Source organism: Brachycentrus maculatus, unplaced genomic scaffold (genome assembly GCF_059751285.1).
Source record: "Brachycentrus maculatus isolate JH-2025_06_01 unplaced genomic scaffold, ASM5975128v1 h1tg000854l, whole genome shotgun sequence".
Taxonomy (NCBI): Eukaryota; Metazoa; Arthropoda; class Insecta; order Trichoptera; family Brachycentridae; genus Brachycentrus; species Brachycentrus maculatus.
In genome coordinates this window covers 5,597-20,876 of record NW_028281581.1, presented here as the reverse complement: position 1 = coordinate 20,876, position 15,280 = coordinate 5,597, and the positions used below count along the sequence as shown (strand labels likewise).

The following is a 15,280-nucleotide window of genomic DNA, read 5'->3' as shown; positions in this document are numbered from 1 at the left end:
GTTCCATTTTTAAAGATAAGAGTCTTTATTGGCATCTAGTTTTGAAGAGCTTTACAAAAAACCTTGATTGCTTATTTTTAACTTTTTTATGGGCTTAGATTGACTTTTGGCCCCTCAATTAAGCTATTTTGTCAGTTTAGTTTTATGACTTCATAGTATGTTACGAGTTTTGCTTTGTAATTGATGTAATTATTATGGCGTGTCTGATAGTAGCTTTTGAATTTAGACTGCCAAAAATGTTTTTTAAAAACTATTCGATTTCTTCAAGCATAAAACTCATTATAGACATGTCATTTTTCATGGCCTGCAGTAATTTGAATCACCTTTTTCAGATGAAAGATAAATTATTGACAGAATGTTAAAGAATCTCCTAAGTTCTACATGCGATATAAATTCCACCAAATTCTTTAAAAAAAAAATATATCACAAAAAGTCAACCCTCTCAATCGTTTTTACATCTTCATGCATTGCTTCGAATCTTTCGAATTATATGACCTTAAAAGTTTCCTTATTTTCAAATCGACTGTTTTCATTTTGCAAACTAAAAAGCTATAGTATTAAATTTTTAGAATTTGTATAAGAACTGACATATCTATGGGAGAAATATCGCCTTAGAGATCGATTAAAACAATCCAAATTTCACAGTTGAATTTTTTGAGAATTGTTAAAACTAAATAAAATGCCCTTATATATATACATCTAATAATTACCTATAACCATTATAATATCAAACCAACACACCAAAATTGGTGCCAAATTAATTAAGAACCATTAATCAGAATCAGTCAATGGTCAACTGGAGTATCCAACAATTACAGAACAATCCGATTTAAAGTTCAATTCAAATACGGCCTATAACATACAAATGATATGAATTAGGAGATAATTAAAGCCATTTCCATCGCTCTCTCAGATTAAACGGTAAGTTAAACTCCTGTGGTTTCAGGAATTATTTTATAAATATTGTCATCAAGCAATTTCGATTAAAAAAAAGCCTTTAAAAGCGCAAAAGATCGTTATTCTGTTTCTATCGAAAGAAAAAAAGAAACTCCATGAATTTTTATTCAAATCAAATAATACCCTATCCGTTGGAGAATCGATTGATGTTATTGGGCCAGGACTAGGATTTCACACAAAATTGTTAATAAGGAAGAAGTTATTTCTTATGCCATATATTTAAATAGCTGAATCTCTAGATCTCATCTTGGCACAATCTCAATATATTCAAAGATGTTGGAAGATATACCTTTATGGATGGGTTTTTGTCACTCCAATCAACTTATTCTAAAGTATCCAATTATGGATATTCAATCATTACTGTAACAGTTAATTGATTTATATGATCAAAGATCTTAATTGACTGGCTCAGCTTATGCCTATTCCGAGGATTTAACTTCATCAGTGAGTCCATATTTGCTGTCGCTATAATTATTAAGGAAGGCGAGGATGTTTTCCTTGGTTGGTTCCTCCTTCAAAACATATTTGGTTTGGGTTCCTGCCTCGATCAAGATTACTGGGTTCACTGAATGGTTGACTTTGATGTAGTCAGCTAAGTTTTGGATATGCTCGTTTCCTCGTGGGATTTCTGTGAAGACAAGGGCTTGGCCGTCAGTTTCAGAGTATTCCTTGGCAGCTTCAGTGAAGTCATTCAAGAGAACGTTGTTTGCCTCAGAGTTGAACAGGATGAGGCCGAGTTTTTGCTCTCCAAAGATTTCACCGATAGTCCTTTCGTCAAAGTTAACGACTATAGGCCTTTGGTTCTTGGTCAGGAAGGCAGCAAGTCCGTCATCAAGAGCAAGATATGAAATGGAATCTGCGAAATTTCGGACAATTTCGACACTGCCTTGTTCTTTTCCACTATCCTTGACATAGTGATATGCTGAATATGAATGTGAATATACTGTTGTAGTCGTCTTTTATTGCGAGGTTATTCAAGATTTGAGCGTTTTCAGCTGTTGAGAAATCTCCATGATAAACAATGGTCACAGATTCTGATGAGCTTAAGGCTTCATACTGCTCTTTTGTGAGTTCTGTAACTGGGTCTCTTGTCTTCTTTAAAAGCCAGTTGACCATTGAGTCTTTGCTTCTTTGGCCAGAATAGTCCACCTTTTCTCCGTTTAAGAAAAAGTATAAAGTTGGATATCCCTTGACTCCATATTCTTGGGCTGATTTAGCATTTTCAGTCGAGTCGATCTTAGCAACTCTGACAACAGACTCTTGTGATTTCAACTCATCGCCAACCTCAGCAAAGATAGGGGCAAGCTTCTTGCAATGTCCACACCTAGAATTAGAAGCATGAGTACCATGGAGCATAGAATTCGATGAGGATATGAGAGAATTCTTTAAAAATCCCAGGGAAATCTTCGTCTTTCAAAACTAAGACACTCCCTTCTTCAGTATAGGCGAATGAGAGGACTAAAAGAGTGCTGAAGAGCAATGTTTTAATGAACATTTTGGATGGATATATTTAAGATAATGACAACGTGTACTACTCTTATTATAATTAATTAATTAATTAATTTAATTTAAAGGATACTTGCCTATAATTTAGCTTATTCTTATACTACTCTTTATACTGGAATACTGTATATGCCGATTGATGTTATAATACACTCTTAAATAACAAACAGGACTAATTTTAATTTGTGGATCTTCTAGAGGAGTCCTAGGTTCGACCTGTCATTGCCAGCCTTATCATAGACTCTCAATTGCTAACGAAGCCTAAACAAATGAATCAGCCTTTATGAACAAACCCAAACTCAAACTATCGGACTAATAAGACTGACTAACCAGCAAACAGACAAAATTACAATATTCTAATATTCAAACCTAATCAACTAATTTTGATGGGCGGAACCAATAATCTGAATGAATGAATATAAAGTTATTAAAATATTAAGTCATTTTTGGATTCGTATTTGAATGGCCTTTGAGAACATATTTGCTTTCTTTGGGTTTTATTTGTTTTCGTTATTACTTTTTGTGCTGACGACAGGCATTTTTTTTGTGCTGTTTCTTTTCGATTTTTATGTTTTTTATTGGACATCTCTAAAAATAGTACCTGTGTGAGTAGGATGATTCGAATTGTGTTGATTCTGCTGTTAGTTATGTTCGATTGGGTTGGCATTCGACCAGTACTTATGAGAACTCAGAACAGCAGGAGTGTTGATGCTTGTTTCTGTGCTACTCGCTTTCCCTCTCGGGTTCGATGATAATTGTTATTGCTGCTTATTGTGATGACTCTTTGTTATTTCTTTATAATTATTCGTGTTGCATTATGAGTATTTGCGATTCATTATCAGTTGTTGCCGACTGTTCGTTCGACTTAGTTTTTGGCCATTTTGGTCGGCCTTATTTGTCACAGATGATGCAATTGAACTATTTATCGAAGAGGTTTTTCTTTTCATTACTATTTCAGTATTTACGGTTGCTTTAATGTGAGCCTTGGTTTTTGTTTGGTTATGGCATTACGATTATGGTTAGTAGCTTTCTTTTGTATTTTTTTTATTGCAGCACAAATGTTAGTTTGGTAAAATTTTTCGATTGTTTTAGTTTAATGTATTGGATGCCGAATATAAATTGTATGATAATTGTTTTGTTGCATATTTCGAGTTTTTGAGGGTATTCGTTTCTTGCTTGGACTTTTCTTGTTTGTACTTTTCTTGTTTGGTCTTTTCTTGTTCGGAGCGAGTGCCTTTATTCTATTTAAGGTTTGTCAATTTTCTGAGCTACTTGGTTTATTTCTGAGACTTCCGCTATTGAGTAGGCTTATGGCTGTTTATGGCAATATAAAACTAACCTTTATTTTTGACTGATGCTGTTCTCGTTAGGGTTTGCTGTTATTTCTTTATTTTGTTTGTTTCTTGTGTGATGACAGCTTTGCTTTTCTTTTTATTGTGGTTTTTAAATTACTGTTCGACTTTCACCTCATTCTTATTCGATTACCTTTCTTAAAAGTTGGCGTAGCTTAAATAAATATCGTCGAGCAATTTGTTTTGTCCAAAGAGTGCTCTCACAGTATTCTGGCATGTATTCTTATTTCTGTATTTCATTTAACCATTTACGAATTAGATGGCGCCAATGCCGTTAGTTTCTGAGGTGCAAGGAAAATGCTGAATGTTATCAATATTTTATATATCTGGCTTCAAATATTTCTCACGGTTAATTTGGTCTGTCACTAAGTCATACTCCAAAGCACGTTTATCTTAATAATTTTCCTCAATGATGGAAATAACATCTCTTGCAAAGATCCTTGGAAGCTCGCAGTGATATCGGAAATATTCCCCCAGAAGCTTTATCTTTTGCTACTGCTCATACTGGCTATAGTACCTTTTTAAATACTATTACTCCTCTTTGTAATGCACGTTGTCTTGGAGGTTGATCCATTCTGAGTCATGATAGTTGTGGGACATCCTTGATATTGCAGATAGTGTTTCATGAGGGTTGTAAGGGTTTAAAGGGTGAATAGGGAAAAAATTGGTGGGTGAAAAGGGGAGAAGGGCAACGATTTAGTGAAAAGAGAGGCATTGAGGCTAGCAGTCTGATTCAAAATTTGGGAACTGTTAATTCATTGATTTATTCAATGCTATTATTACTATAATTAACAATAGTATGGAATATGCGAGCCCTAAATTAATCATAGTGAAGGCACTCACATTTTCAATAATCTTTGATATTCAATAATGATTTAATTTATTGTATAAATCAGACTGTTTTCATTGTCCATCGAGTCTATGGCCTGGTTGGGTCTGTTTCGTGCACGAATCCATAGCTCGATGTGTCCTTTTTCACACATCCTTCGCATCTTGCCAAGTACTTTCCAGTGTCACCGACTTTGAAGATGAAGATGTTTTTACCCGGAACTATAGACTTTGGAGTCCAAAGAGTGTGCCCAGCAACATCATAACCACTAATATAGGCGGAATCTTGAGGGGCAGTTGAAGTGTACCAAGTTCAGCAATGTCTGCATCTTTTAAGGTTGTGCCCAGTAGCGCAACTCGTATGAGTCACTTGGTTTCCTACTCTAGTCATTTTAAAGTAGTTATCGATTGTGCTTGGATTGTCACTGTTGACTTCAGACACATATAGGGAATCCATTGGTCTCAGAACTATCTTTAGTTCATGACCATATTTTATATTTTTATTTAAATTACATTTTCATAAATATTGGAATCCTATGAAAAGTATTTAAATGTCGAAGATGAATTTGTTTGTTTAGATATAGATCTCAAGATTTGGATGCCAATTTTCATGTTTTATGTTATTTTGTTTTTATAAACCTATTGTCGTTTCAATATTAAAAAGTGCTCTAAACTAATTCTAATTGGCATCACAACTCTTTTTTACTTATTAATAACATTTCTATCTCATTTTAATTGATGAAATAATTTATAAAAATTTATTTATCAACAAATATTTATCGAAACTATTTTCACTTTTTGAGAATCGAATCTTGAAATCAATCCCCTTTGCTTGTCGCTCTCACAATTTCTAAGCTTATTACCGTGCAGCCAAACCCTATAATACAAGTCGTAGCTCGTGGGCCATTTCCTGTTCCAATGGCCGTCCATTAAATGATAAAAAAGTCTATGACAACGCCGTCAAAGTGAATTTGCTCTGTTTGCTCTGTTTGCTCTGTTTGCTCTGTTTACTCTGTTTTTGGGTTTCTATTTCAGATTATATAACAAATACAACAATAAAATTGAATGTGTGTTGGCCTTGAAATATTCATAACTCGGAGCTCACAGCTTTGATATTCAATGATGGTTTAATTTGTTGTATAAATCAGACGCTGGTTATTTTCCATTGAGCCCATTGTCTGCTCGGGTCTGTTTCGTGCACGAATCCATAGCTCGATCTGTCCTTTATCACACATCCTTCACATCTTGTCAAGTAGTTTCCAGAGTCACCGCATTTGAAGGTGAATATATTGTTGCCCGTAGTAACTGGAGTCCAAAGATTGTATCCAGCGACCTCTTGACCATCGATAAAGGCAGCATCTCGAGGCGCACTTGCGGTGTACCAATACCAGCAATCTCTGCATCTTTTAAGGTTTTGCCCAGTTGCAACATTTGTCAGAGTCACTTGGGTTCCGACTTTGGTCACTTTGAAGTAGTTGTCTTGAATGTATGGAGAAACACTGTTGACTTCAGAGCATCTATGATTCCCCCAATAACACCTGCCCAGGTATTTGCCACTGTCCACACATTTCATGTTGATTCTGGGTGGCAACTCTTTCCAAATAAACTCCGTACTTGATACGAAAACAACAAGGAGTGCTAACAGCATAATCGCTGGCTTGTTCAACAACATATCCAACAAATCCAAAATAATATATATTCAAGTCATAATCCAAGGATAAATTAAAATATTTTCAACAACGATTTCATACAGTATATGGATATTATATGTTCGATTATTTATCCATCGAATGAGTTCGCTATAGAATATATGATAGAAATACGCATACCAATTATATAGAATTTATAAATGGAATCCTCGCACATCAATCCCTTTGCTCGTCGCTCTACCAATTTCTAAGCTCATTGTCAGGAAAGTAAAGTCTTAAATAAAAGTCGTAGCTCGTGGGCCGTTTCCTGTTCCAAGGGCCATCCATAAAATGATAAAAAAGTATATGATAATGCCGTCAAAGTGTAAAATAAACTGAATCGACTCAGAAGTTCACACTTAACGTTTAATGGCATCTCAGAAGGCAAAGATAAAACCAAACCTGATGAGTATATGATAAAAAGCAAATATGGAGGTTCTGCGCTGCAAAACGGTAATAAAAGCCCTAGCTTTAATATGAACAAAAACGAAATGAACGCCTTCAAACAGGCAAACATGAAATCTATGCATACGATTTAGAACACCAAAATCCAATAACTTCTCAAAAATGAATAACAAACCTTAAGAAAAGTGCAACAAATCTGCTAAAAGGATAAATAAAAAGTCTCTAAACATTTCCAGGACATTAAATCAACTCTCAATAACATAATGGAAGACTTCGAACTCTCTCTAAACTTCAAAATCGACGCACAGTACACCAACTTTGTCAATTAGTTGGCATAGCTCAAAAACTCCCTACTCGACTACATAAAAGCTCGTAGAAACTTTTTTAGTGTCAAATAACAGAATTTCTATAACCTCCAATAGATCCGATTCACAAAGAACAACAATAGCCATGGACCATAAAGAATATCGAATGAGGCCTTACTCAGTAACTTAAATGTCGATTTAAAGGAGTGTCAGAGACATGTGCATTACGAGTAGTTTAAAAATGTGCAGAATTAACTGCTGAAACCGATTCTCAGGAAGGTAAACAAACTCTACTATATCTATGAAGCAGATGGACACTACTGTGGAGAGCAGTGCTATAAAGACATGAAGAGACTGCTGGATGACAAAATAAAGATCGAAGTGATGCACATGTTCAAGAATATCGGGCAGTACGTCAAATAGTACAGCAATTTCGGAAATGATATCAGCCCATCAGAGTAGGATAAATAGTATCAAATATCAAGGCTGCTATAGAACAGCAGGAGATCATACTCCCATGCAAACTCCCATGTCTATGCCCAATAGTCCTCACCTATTAAATAATATAACAAAAGGCCACACAAATAAAAACAGAGACAAATAGACTAAACCGAAAATGCACTCACATAAGAACATCAGCTATCGGCCAGTGACCACAGAATAGGCCTCGTTGATGTTCGACCTGCCTTTAAATAACAACATAATTAGTCAGAACATGGAAATGGACATGGACATGGACATAAACATGAATATGAATATGAAGTATCGCGAGCAGTTAGAAATGTCGACGACAGATGCAGCATTTAGGAAATAGATTCTACACAACTATCACTCTGACAATGCAAAGGATAGCACTTTTCCGTCAACCAAAAACTCAACATCGACGGGCTGGCTGGGCAATCATAGATAGGCTACGGTAAATACATTGAAAGATCTGACAAATGTTAGTAATGGGGTCCATCATAGGAACAATGACCATTCCCAAAATCTGCTCAAACAGCAACAAAATCCATAACGCATCCTCTCAGCTTTGAACAACAGCGACATGTAAACTGCACTCTGCATAGCAATGCTCCCCAATTGGAACAACATCGGCCGTGGGTACACAAAATGGTTACCTCAAGATATTCTCATGCCAGAACCTGAAACAGTTGCATCGTTACAAAGTCTCATAATCAAGCATTTCTTCAATTGCCTACATTGCCAACAAGTACATTGCAGTTGGTAGTCAGAGCGAAGTGATTCTGTTTAATGTATTCCATTTAAATAGTGACTGCAATGTCTACGCCCGTTTCAGTCACCATCGGTCATCAGTGAGCTGCCTGATCGACCTGGATGACGATAAGCATTTTATCAGCATCGGGTCTGATTCACAGATAGTTGCGTATAACCATAAGAGGAAAGTGATGGTATTCAACAACCATGATAGCAATAGAAACATGGGTGCTGGGGAGGGTCAGTGTATGGGTGCAGTTAGTTCATGCAAGAGCAAGCTGGTAACATGCACAGTCTATGGTACAATGCGCATATTCAACATCATCCACCCGAGCAATGCCAGCAGATGTAGCAGAAGTAGCAGTACGAGCAGAGATAACAGGACCATAAACATCTGCCCAAACAATACCAGCAATATATCCACATAACTATCCCTCTTACTCATCAAGTAAATCGAAACAGCAGCCCCTGTGATGTGCATGTTACCCTTAGCCCAAAATAACTCCCTACTTTTGGCAACCAACAACAAATTACATCTCATCGACATCAATACCTAAAATATCCAGCATCAGTCCCTTCAACACTACTGCATACAAACACATATACAACTGTGCAGATCGAATCCAAGATATGACACTCAATGACGCAAATTAGTTATTGGTTATGCTAAAGAATGGCAGTATAATCAAATTGCATCTGTCTGGTATGCAGGGCAAGAATAGTATATTGGTGCGTGATGCAGACAGTTAGTGTATGATGGTTGGGGTTGATTGCAATCTTATCTATGTGCATGGGATTGGGGGGAAGTCATTGGCAGTTGGAAACAGGCTGTTTGTATGTAACCATGGCAATAATAAGCATACGGAAATTGACACATGGCAGATATGATATCCATCACTATTAATAATGTCTATCATGACTATCATCAATATTAATAATGCATAATGTAGAATTAATAGACACTGTGATTGATAATATAAAAAGTAGTCGTTATTATTAATGCATAACATATACTTATATGTAGCAACACAGTAGTTTCCTTTCGAACAATAAGAAGAGTCCGCAGATGTTCTCAATGTGGCATCTCAAGAGCCATCTCAAAAGGCATCCTCACAGTCATAATCACAACATCAACCACAACCACAACATGAGATCGATGCGCAATCTATTAGTAAAACCTGTATCACTATCACGCCAAATTTCAACGCAAAGCAGTGTCAATATAAATAGTGCGTATCACGCCAAAAGCATGCAGTTAAAGAACAGTGATGTCGCAATGTACAAATAGTCACAACGACAGCCACAACAACAAAAGTCAGCAGCAGTTTACAACCCAATGCATAGCAACATAATAGTGATATAGAAATAGAAAGAGAGGATTAGGTATCGGAACAATAGCGAGGTCAATTTGGATAAATCAGCGGAATATCCGGACTATTATCGGGACTGTAGTAATCATCCTGAAGGTGTTCGGAACGTCAAATGCATTACTGAGCAGAATCAGAACAATAGAAGAGTGAATCGTAAGTTTAGGAAGATCCTGCAACACAAGAAATCTGTGACAGATCGGAACTATCCTTTGGCCTCCATGAAATCATTGGACACCATCAGGGAGAATAACCGGAGGAAAGTCTCTGTTACCAGGCCACTCCTGCGAGAAACTATTGAGGATAGGCATTCCAATTAGGGGGAAACTGCTTTTGTTCAGACCGGCAATGGGAGGTCGCAAGCTAACAATAGAAAGTATAAGGAAAATGCAAATGCAAATCCTGTTATAGCTCGGAGCCGAGGAGTAAGCACTTCAGTATCAAGAAATCCATCCGAGGAAATTATCAAGTCTTACAAATCATATCGGCAAATCAGCATAGAACAGCAAGTCAAAATTGGGGAGCGAGCGAAAGGAGTGGCCTATCGAACAATTGACCCAAAAGAAGGAAAGGAAAATAAATAAACAAAGAGAACCAAATCGGTAAAAGGGGTGAAAGCGGGGAAACAACCAATAAATCCGAAATAGAAATAGCCGATCAATTTTAACCCCAAACCGAAAACACAACGCAGATTCTTAATTGAAGTGCCTGAAAACTGCGAGTTAATGCCGACAAAGTAGTCTGAAGGAGCTATCGATATGGATGAGCAAGTCAGCAGCAGTAGCAATGACTGCAAATTAGTCACATAAAAAAATAATTACATGAGTGACTAATTCCAAAAATATATTAAGTTCTTAAAAAAGATAAAAGTCACAAACCAAATGCCGAACCAATCATAGGTCGAACATGAAAAACATTAACAAAATAATTAATACCACAAACAGGATTAAAATCACAAACAGAAGTAACACCCCAAACAGGAAACCTCGCATAAATGCAAAATCGCAAAGATCTCTTCCTCAAACATGAAAACAATCGTAATGCAAACTCCTTAAGATGAAAAAATACCTGAAAACGACATCTCTCACAATCAAAATGAGTAACATCAATGCCATCCCGATTTCAGCTCAATTCTTTAAATGAACGAATCGTCCTTCCTGAGCGACATAGGCAAGAAAATACTCTTCGATAACTCTATGCACTCCGGGAATTTATTACCTTCAACAAATTTAAAGAAGCTCGAGATCTCACTTGGCCCATCTCAAAAAAACACAGCAACGAACCAATCCAAGGTGCGATCAACATAGACATAAGCGAAGTAGAAAAAAGCTATGGCCAAACAGCCACAATTCTTTGATTAGAACCTCTAAGCCATAAACTTTGAGGCATACCGCAGCATCCCTGTCAATTCCATTGCCAAATCGACACGCACCCACTTAAATGTTCACACCCACTTAAATGTGCACACCCACTCCAAAAAGAACATCAGCCGCAAAAATATTATAAACTTGATCGACCACAAAGTAAGAAGGGCATTTCCTCAGGGATTCTTCGATGGCTGAGGATTGATTAATTAATTAAGAGGAGAAAACATTAATGATGTGTGTTTGCTGATGGCTGCCTCAAACAATGCAGAGATGGCCCATCGTTAACTAATAACAAAATACTTATTAGTTTAGTTTGTGTAGATATCTGTTGCATATTAAGTGGGCTATAAATAAGTTATATTTAAATGGGCCCTAAAAAAGACCCCAAGAAATAAGTGGTTGAGCCTCCCAAAGTATAATAGGTTCCAGTGATCCCTCTGCACGAGCTTGAGGGATACGGGAGATTCGAGTATCTTGATGGCACAACCTATTAGGGCAATTGGAAACTATTCCATGGAGTCAAAACCAAACATGGGCAAGGTGTGCTCAAGATACCCGGAAGCCCACATGGCAATCTCGGAGGAGAGCATTACGAAGGAACTTGGTAGTAGGATAAAATGTCAGGGTATGGGGTCTACCACTATGCGAATGGTGCAATTTATAAGGGGTAGTGGAAAAATAACAAGCAGCATGGTAGAGGATAGTACTAATTCCCTAATGGAACCCTATATGAAGGAGATTGGCAGGACCATTTGATGCATGGAGTCGGCATGTTCGTAGACTCAGACGGACGCAAATGGCAGGGCGAATTCCGAAATGGCAGATTCGAATCCAAACTCCAAAAGTAACTCACCAAATAACGGCAATTAATTGTCCGCAAATCCTCCATCATCAGCGAGGTCGCATAGCTCATCAGTCGAATCTTAGAAGCACTCGCCAAAAGTGACAAGAAGACACTCAAATAGAATTTACTCCCATTCTTCGCATCCGGATAAACAATAAAAGAGCAGCTCAAAGAACCCTATATGAAATTCGACGAGAAACCACAATAGAAATTGACATAGCTGTTAACAGCATTAAAAAATAATGGCAAGATCAATCCTTTGGCCAATTAATCAGAAGCAATTTTCATTGCACATGACCGCATTTTGAAGAAGCAGTTGGAAGGGGCAGGGCAGATTGTCGAAGTTATTGCAGTGAAGGAAGATAAAAGCATTAAGGCTGCTTTCTTGAATGTTGAAGGGGCTGTTTGGGTGTTGGTGGGATTGGCCGAGTGATATCATTCTGATGCTTAGATGATGCGCATTGATCATCCATAAATGCAGATGCACTTATATTGCATATAACCGTAATTAATATTAAAGAGTTTGGTCTAATTGATAATTTGATCGATGACTCACAGCTCATGCTTACATTTATCCACATGAAAACACTCAGATCTGTTTCATCGCATCATGCGGTTTATTGATTTGACATATCCATCAATGCCCAATTTCCGAATATCCTCAAACATCTATCTCACACTATAATTTAAATAACAGAAATATCCCTATCATAAATTTCACATAAAACATTAACAGTTTCCTTTGATCCTGAAACTACGCAATTAATGATGAATTTACAACAATTAACTCATCTATTTATGTTCCTGATAGTTTCCAGAGATATTCTAAATTTACTAAAATCGACGTTATAAATAAATTTGTTATCTTCTGCAAACTAATGAGAACTAGTCCAGGTTTCAGAAAGCCAAGTATCACCATCTCCTGTAATACACACCGCCAACTGCTCGAGCAACTCAAGATACAGAAATAGTCATCGCCTTGCATTCAGAACAACTTCGACATATCTCAGAAGTTTCTGCCTGCTTTTCAGAGCGAAGTATTGAAAAATAGAGAGATATCTGTCTCCGATAACAAGAATAATGACGAAGAGAAAGGATTGTCTGTGAAATGTATTGCACATTAGGTTGGGGGGAGTGGGGGTGGAGCCAGCCAGAAAGATGTCTTGTAGTTAAACATTAAGAATGCGTTGTATGTGCTCGATAAATGCTGTGTCTCCTGCATGGAAGCCCTGAAGACATGTAGAGCCATTGAGCCTATACTTTAAAATGTACAGGCCGATAGAATCGGAAAAATAGCTCCAAACTTAATTATAAAAACCCACCAAATTCCCATTGCCTCACAATCCTAAAAATAAATAGTCTGCTATTTGCTGTAAAAAGTGAAATAGATGTCAAGTCGTTCATTTGCAGATTTCTACGCATACTTTGCGAGGGCCAATGCTCGTAAGCCCATTGATTTAAGGGCTATGAGGTCATTGATTCGACTCTATGCTGAATGCTCAAGAATCGAGTTATCAGATCAGTTGCCTCCTTTTTGGGGAAGTCGTTAAATTCCAAGGTCATTGAGAAGTAATCGAAACTCTGAAAATGCCTTGAAAGAAACGTATGAATTTAATTATAAAAAACGACTGCTCAAAACAAGCGACAATAACATCAATAAGGCAATAAGTAATCACATCCAAATCTAAGGAATAAACAAATGCACACCAAATAATAAATACGAAATAAGCGGAGTAAAGAAATGCGAAACAAAGAGAGCTAACACTATTAATGAAAATGACGCGACTTAGTAATAGTAGCAACGGAGTAAACCTCAAATATTATAAACTAATGATTACAATATGTAGCCAAGAATAAATCAGCATTTCTTATCGTTGATGAGCGGAGGTTTGAGACAGTCTAAAAGCAGTAACCATATTTTGGCTTCAAGGGTTTAGAACAAAAGCATTTCTACGGCTAAGAATATTAATTTTAAAAATAGCTTTTATAGTAAGAATGCGGATGGTGAAGATACTGCACATGTCCATATTATGAGTTATGGGAACAATGGCAACATGGGCAATATGAAGAGTGTGAGCAGTAGGAAGAACATTCGCAATAGGAACAGCATGAAAAATGATAAAACTAATTGTCAGTGTCTATAGAATCAAGAAAAAGACAGGAGAAATAGTTATAGCAACAGCCATAGTAGTAATAACAATAGCAATAATGACAAACTTAATGCAATGAACAATCCGCAAAGGAATTACAGAATAAGCCCTCAATTTGCGATAGACTTGAACTAAAACTAAAATGTTCTCCGCTCGCTGAACAACAATCAGAACTCCAGCCGGCCAGCATAAAATAGCAGGGCCACAGTAAAGGACAGCAATGCCTCATTGGCTCACACATGCAACACCAAAGACAGCAATAGCTTTGCCTCAAATGCGAACTGCACGAACTCTCAGATATCCAATTAGCACGGATTGTTCAACATCGTCAATAGCAGGTTTAGTGCTTTCACTCCTTCCAAGATTTCAATTAGTCATAGTCTATTACCAATGAACAAGCCAGTAAATTTCAAATCTGTGTTCAACCAGCCGAATTCAACAGAGATTGTCTCACAAGGTTCAGAGTCTGAGGATTCGCAAGGATCCCCACAACCAAATCGGGTTCGAAACAGAATTCGAACATCCATGGATTAATAGGATAGAATTGACAAATAGCGCAAGTAAAACTAAATCAAAATATTGAACGAGAACCATTGGATCAAGAAAATCGATGCTCTGGTCGACATGGAATCTTAGTTAAAACAAAGCTACGCAGGCATCGAGAGTTCGGAGATAAACTGTAGGACTAATCCGGTCAATCACGCCAATTACACAGGGATTCTGAATTAGTTTAAAGCTGAGACCACTGAGAGCTTCATTCGGGATTCTTTTGATTATGAGCCATTAGAAGAAACATAATAAACTGAAGCTAGGGAATGCAAAACAATCAGCTGGAATGCCAAACGAAAGTGAGCTTACTTCAGTCACTGTTGCACATTCTTAATGATTCATGAATATATCCTAATAAAACTATAAATCCGGAATAATATCAAAACCTGTTAACTCCCAAAAACTATTCTCTTTGCGCTTCATTCAAGCTCTCATAAAACTAACTTTAGTACAGAAGTTTGTTCGCATCCTTCTTCGACATCTTTTGATCGGAGAGCTTGAACAGTTCGCTGAGATGTCCGACTTGCTCTGAGTTGTAAGTCTCGATCATTTCGGGGGTGATATTAATAATGAAAGTCACATATTAGTTGGGGTCTGTTTGAAATAACCTCTTGGCAATTGACTTTTCTGATGGAAATAATGCTTACTATGATATTATTCTTTCGTTTTCCTATTTTTATTACTTGTTAGAACTCTCCACCAACTTCATGTAGTAGTTCTATATCCCTCTGCTGTCCGTTTTGTCGGGAC

General features: G+C 37.0%; 1 protein-coding gene across 1 annotated transcript; it reads right to left on the bottom strand.

Annotated features, from left to right (window-relative positions):
* Positions 1-1,376: 1,376 nt before the first annotated feature.
* On the bottom strand, positions 1,377-15,080 carry LOC148300009 (protein disulfide-isomerase-like). The gene is made up of 3 exons (XM_088275393.1): positions 14,983-15,080; positions 1,902-2,281; positions 1,377-1,813 (listed from the first exon to the last, which is right to left on the bottom strand). The coding sequence occupies exons 1-3, from the start codon at positions 15,078-15,080 to the stop codon at positions 1,377-1,379; spliced, it is 915 nt and encodes a 304-aa protein (XP_088131519.1).
* Between the last annotated feature and the right edge of the window lie 200 nt (positions 15,081-15,280).

What these genes read in the sequence shown, in the direction of transcription:
- LOC148300009 (XM_088275393.1), bottom strand. Translation starts at nt 15,080, where the DNA reads ATGATCGAGACTTACAACTCAGAGCAAGTCGGACATCTCAGCGAACTG. An exon ending in AAGGATGCGAACAAACTTCT is followed by an intron (nt 2,282 to 14,982) that starts GTACTAAAGTTA and finishes TTCTAATTCTAG; the next exon opens with GTGTGGACATTGCAAGAAGC. An exon ending in AATAAAAGACGACTACAACA is followed by an intron (nt 1,814 to 1,901) that starts GTATATTCACAT and finishes GAAATTTCGCAG; the next exon opens with ATTCCATTTCATATCTTGCT.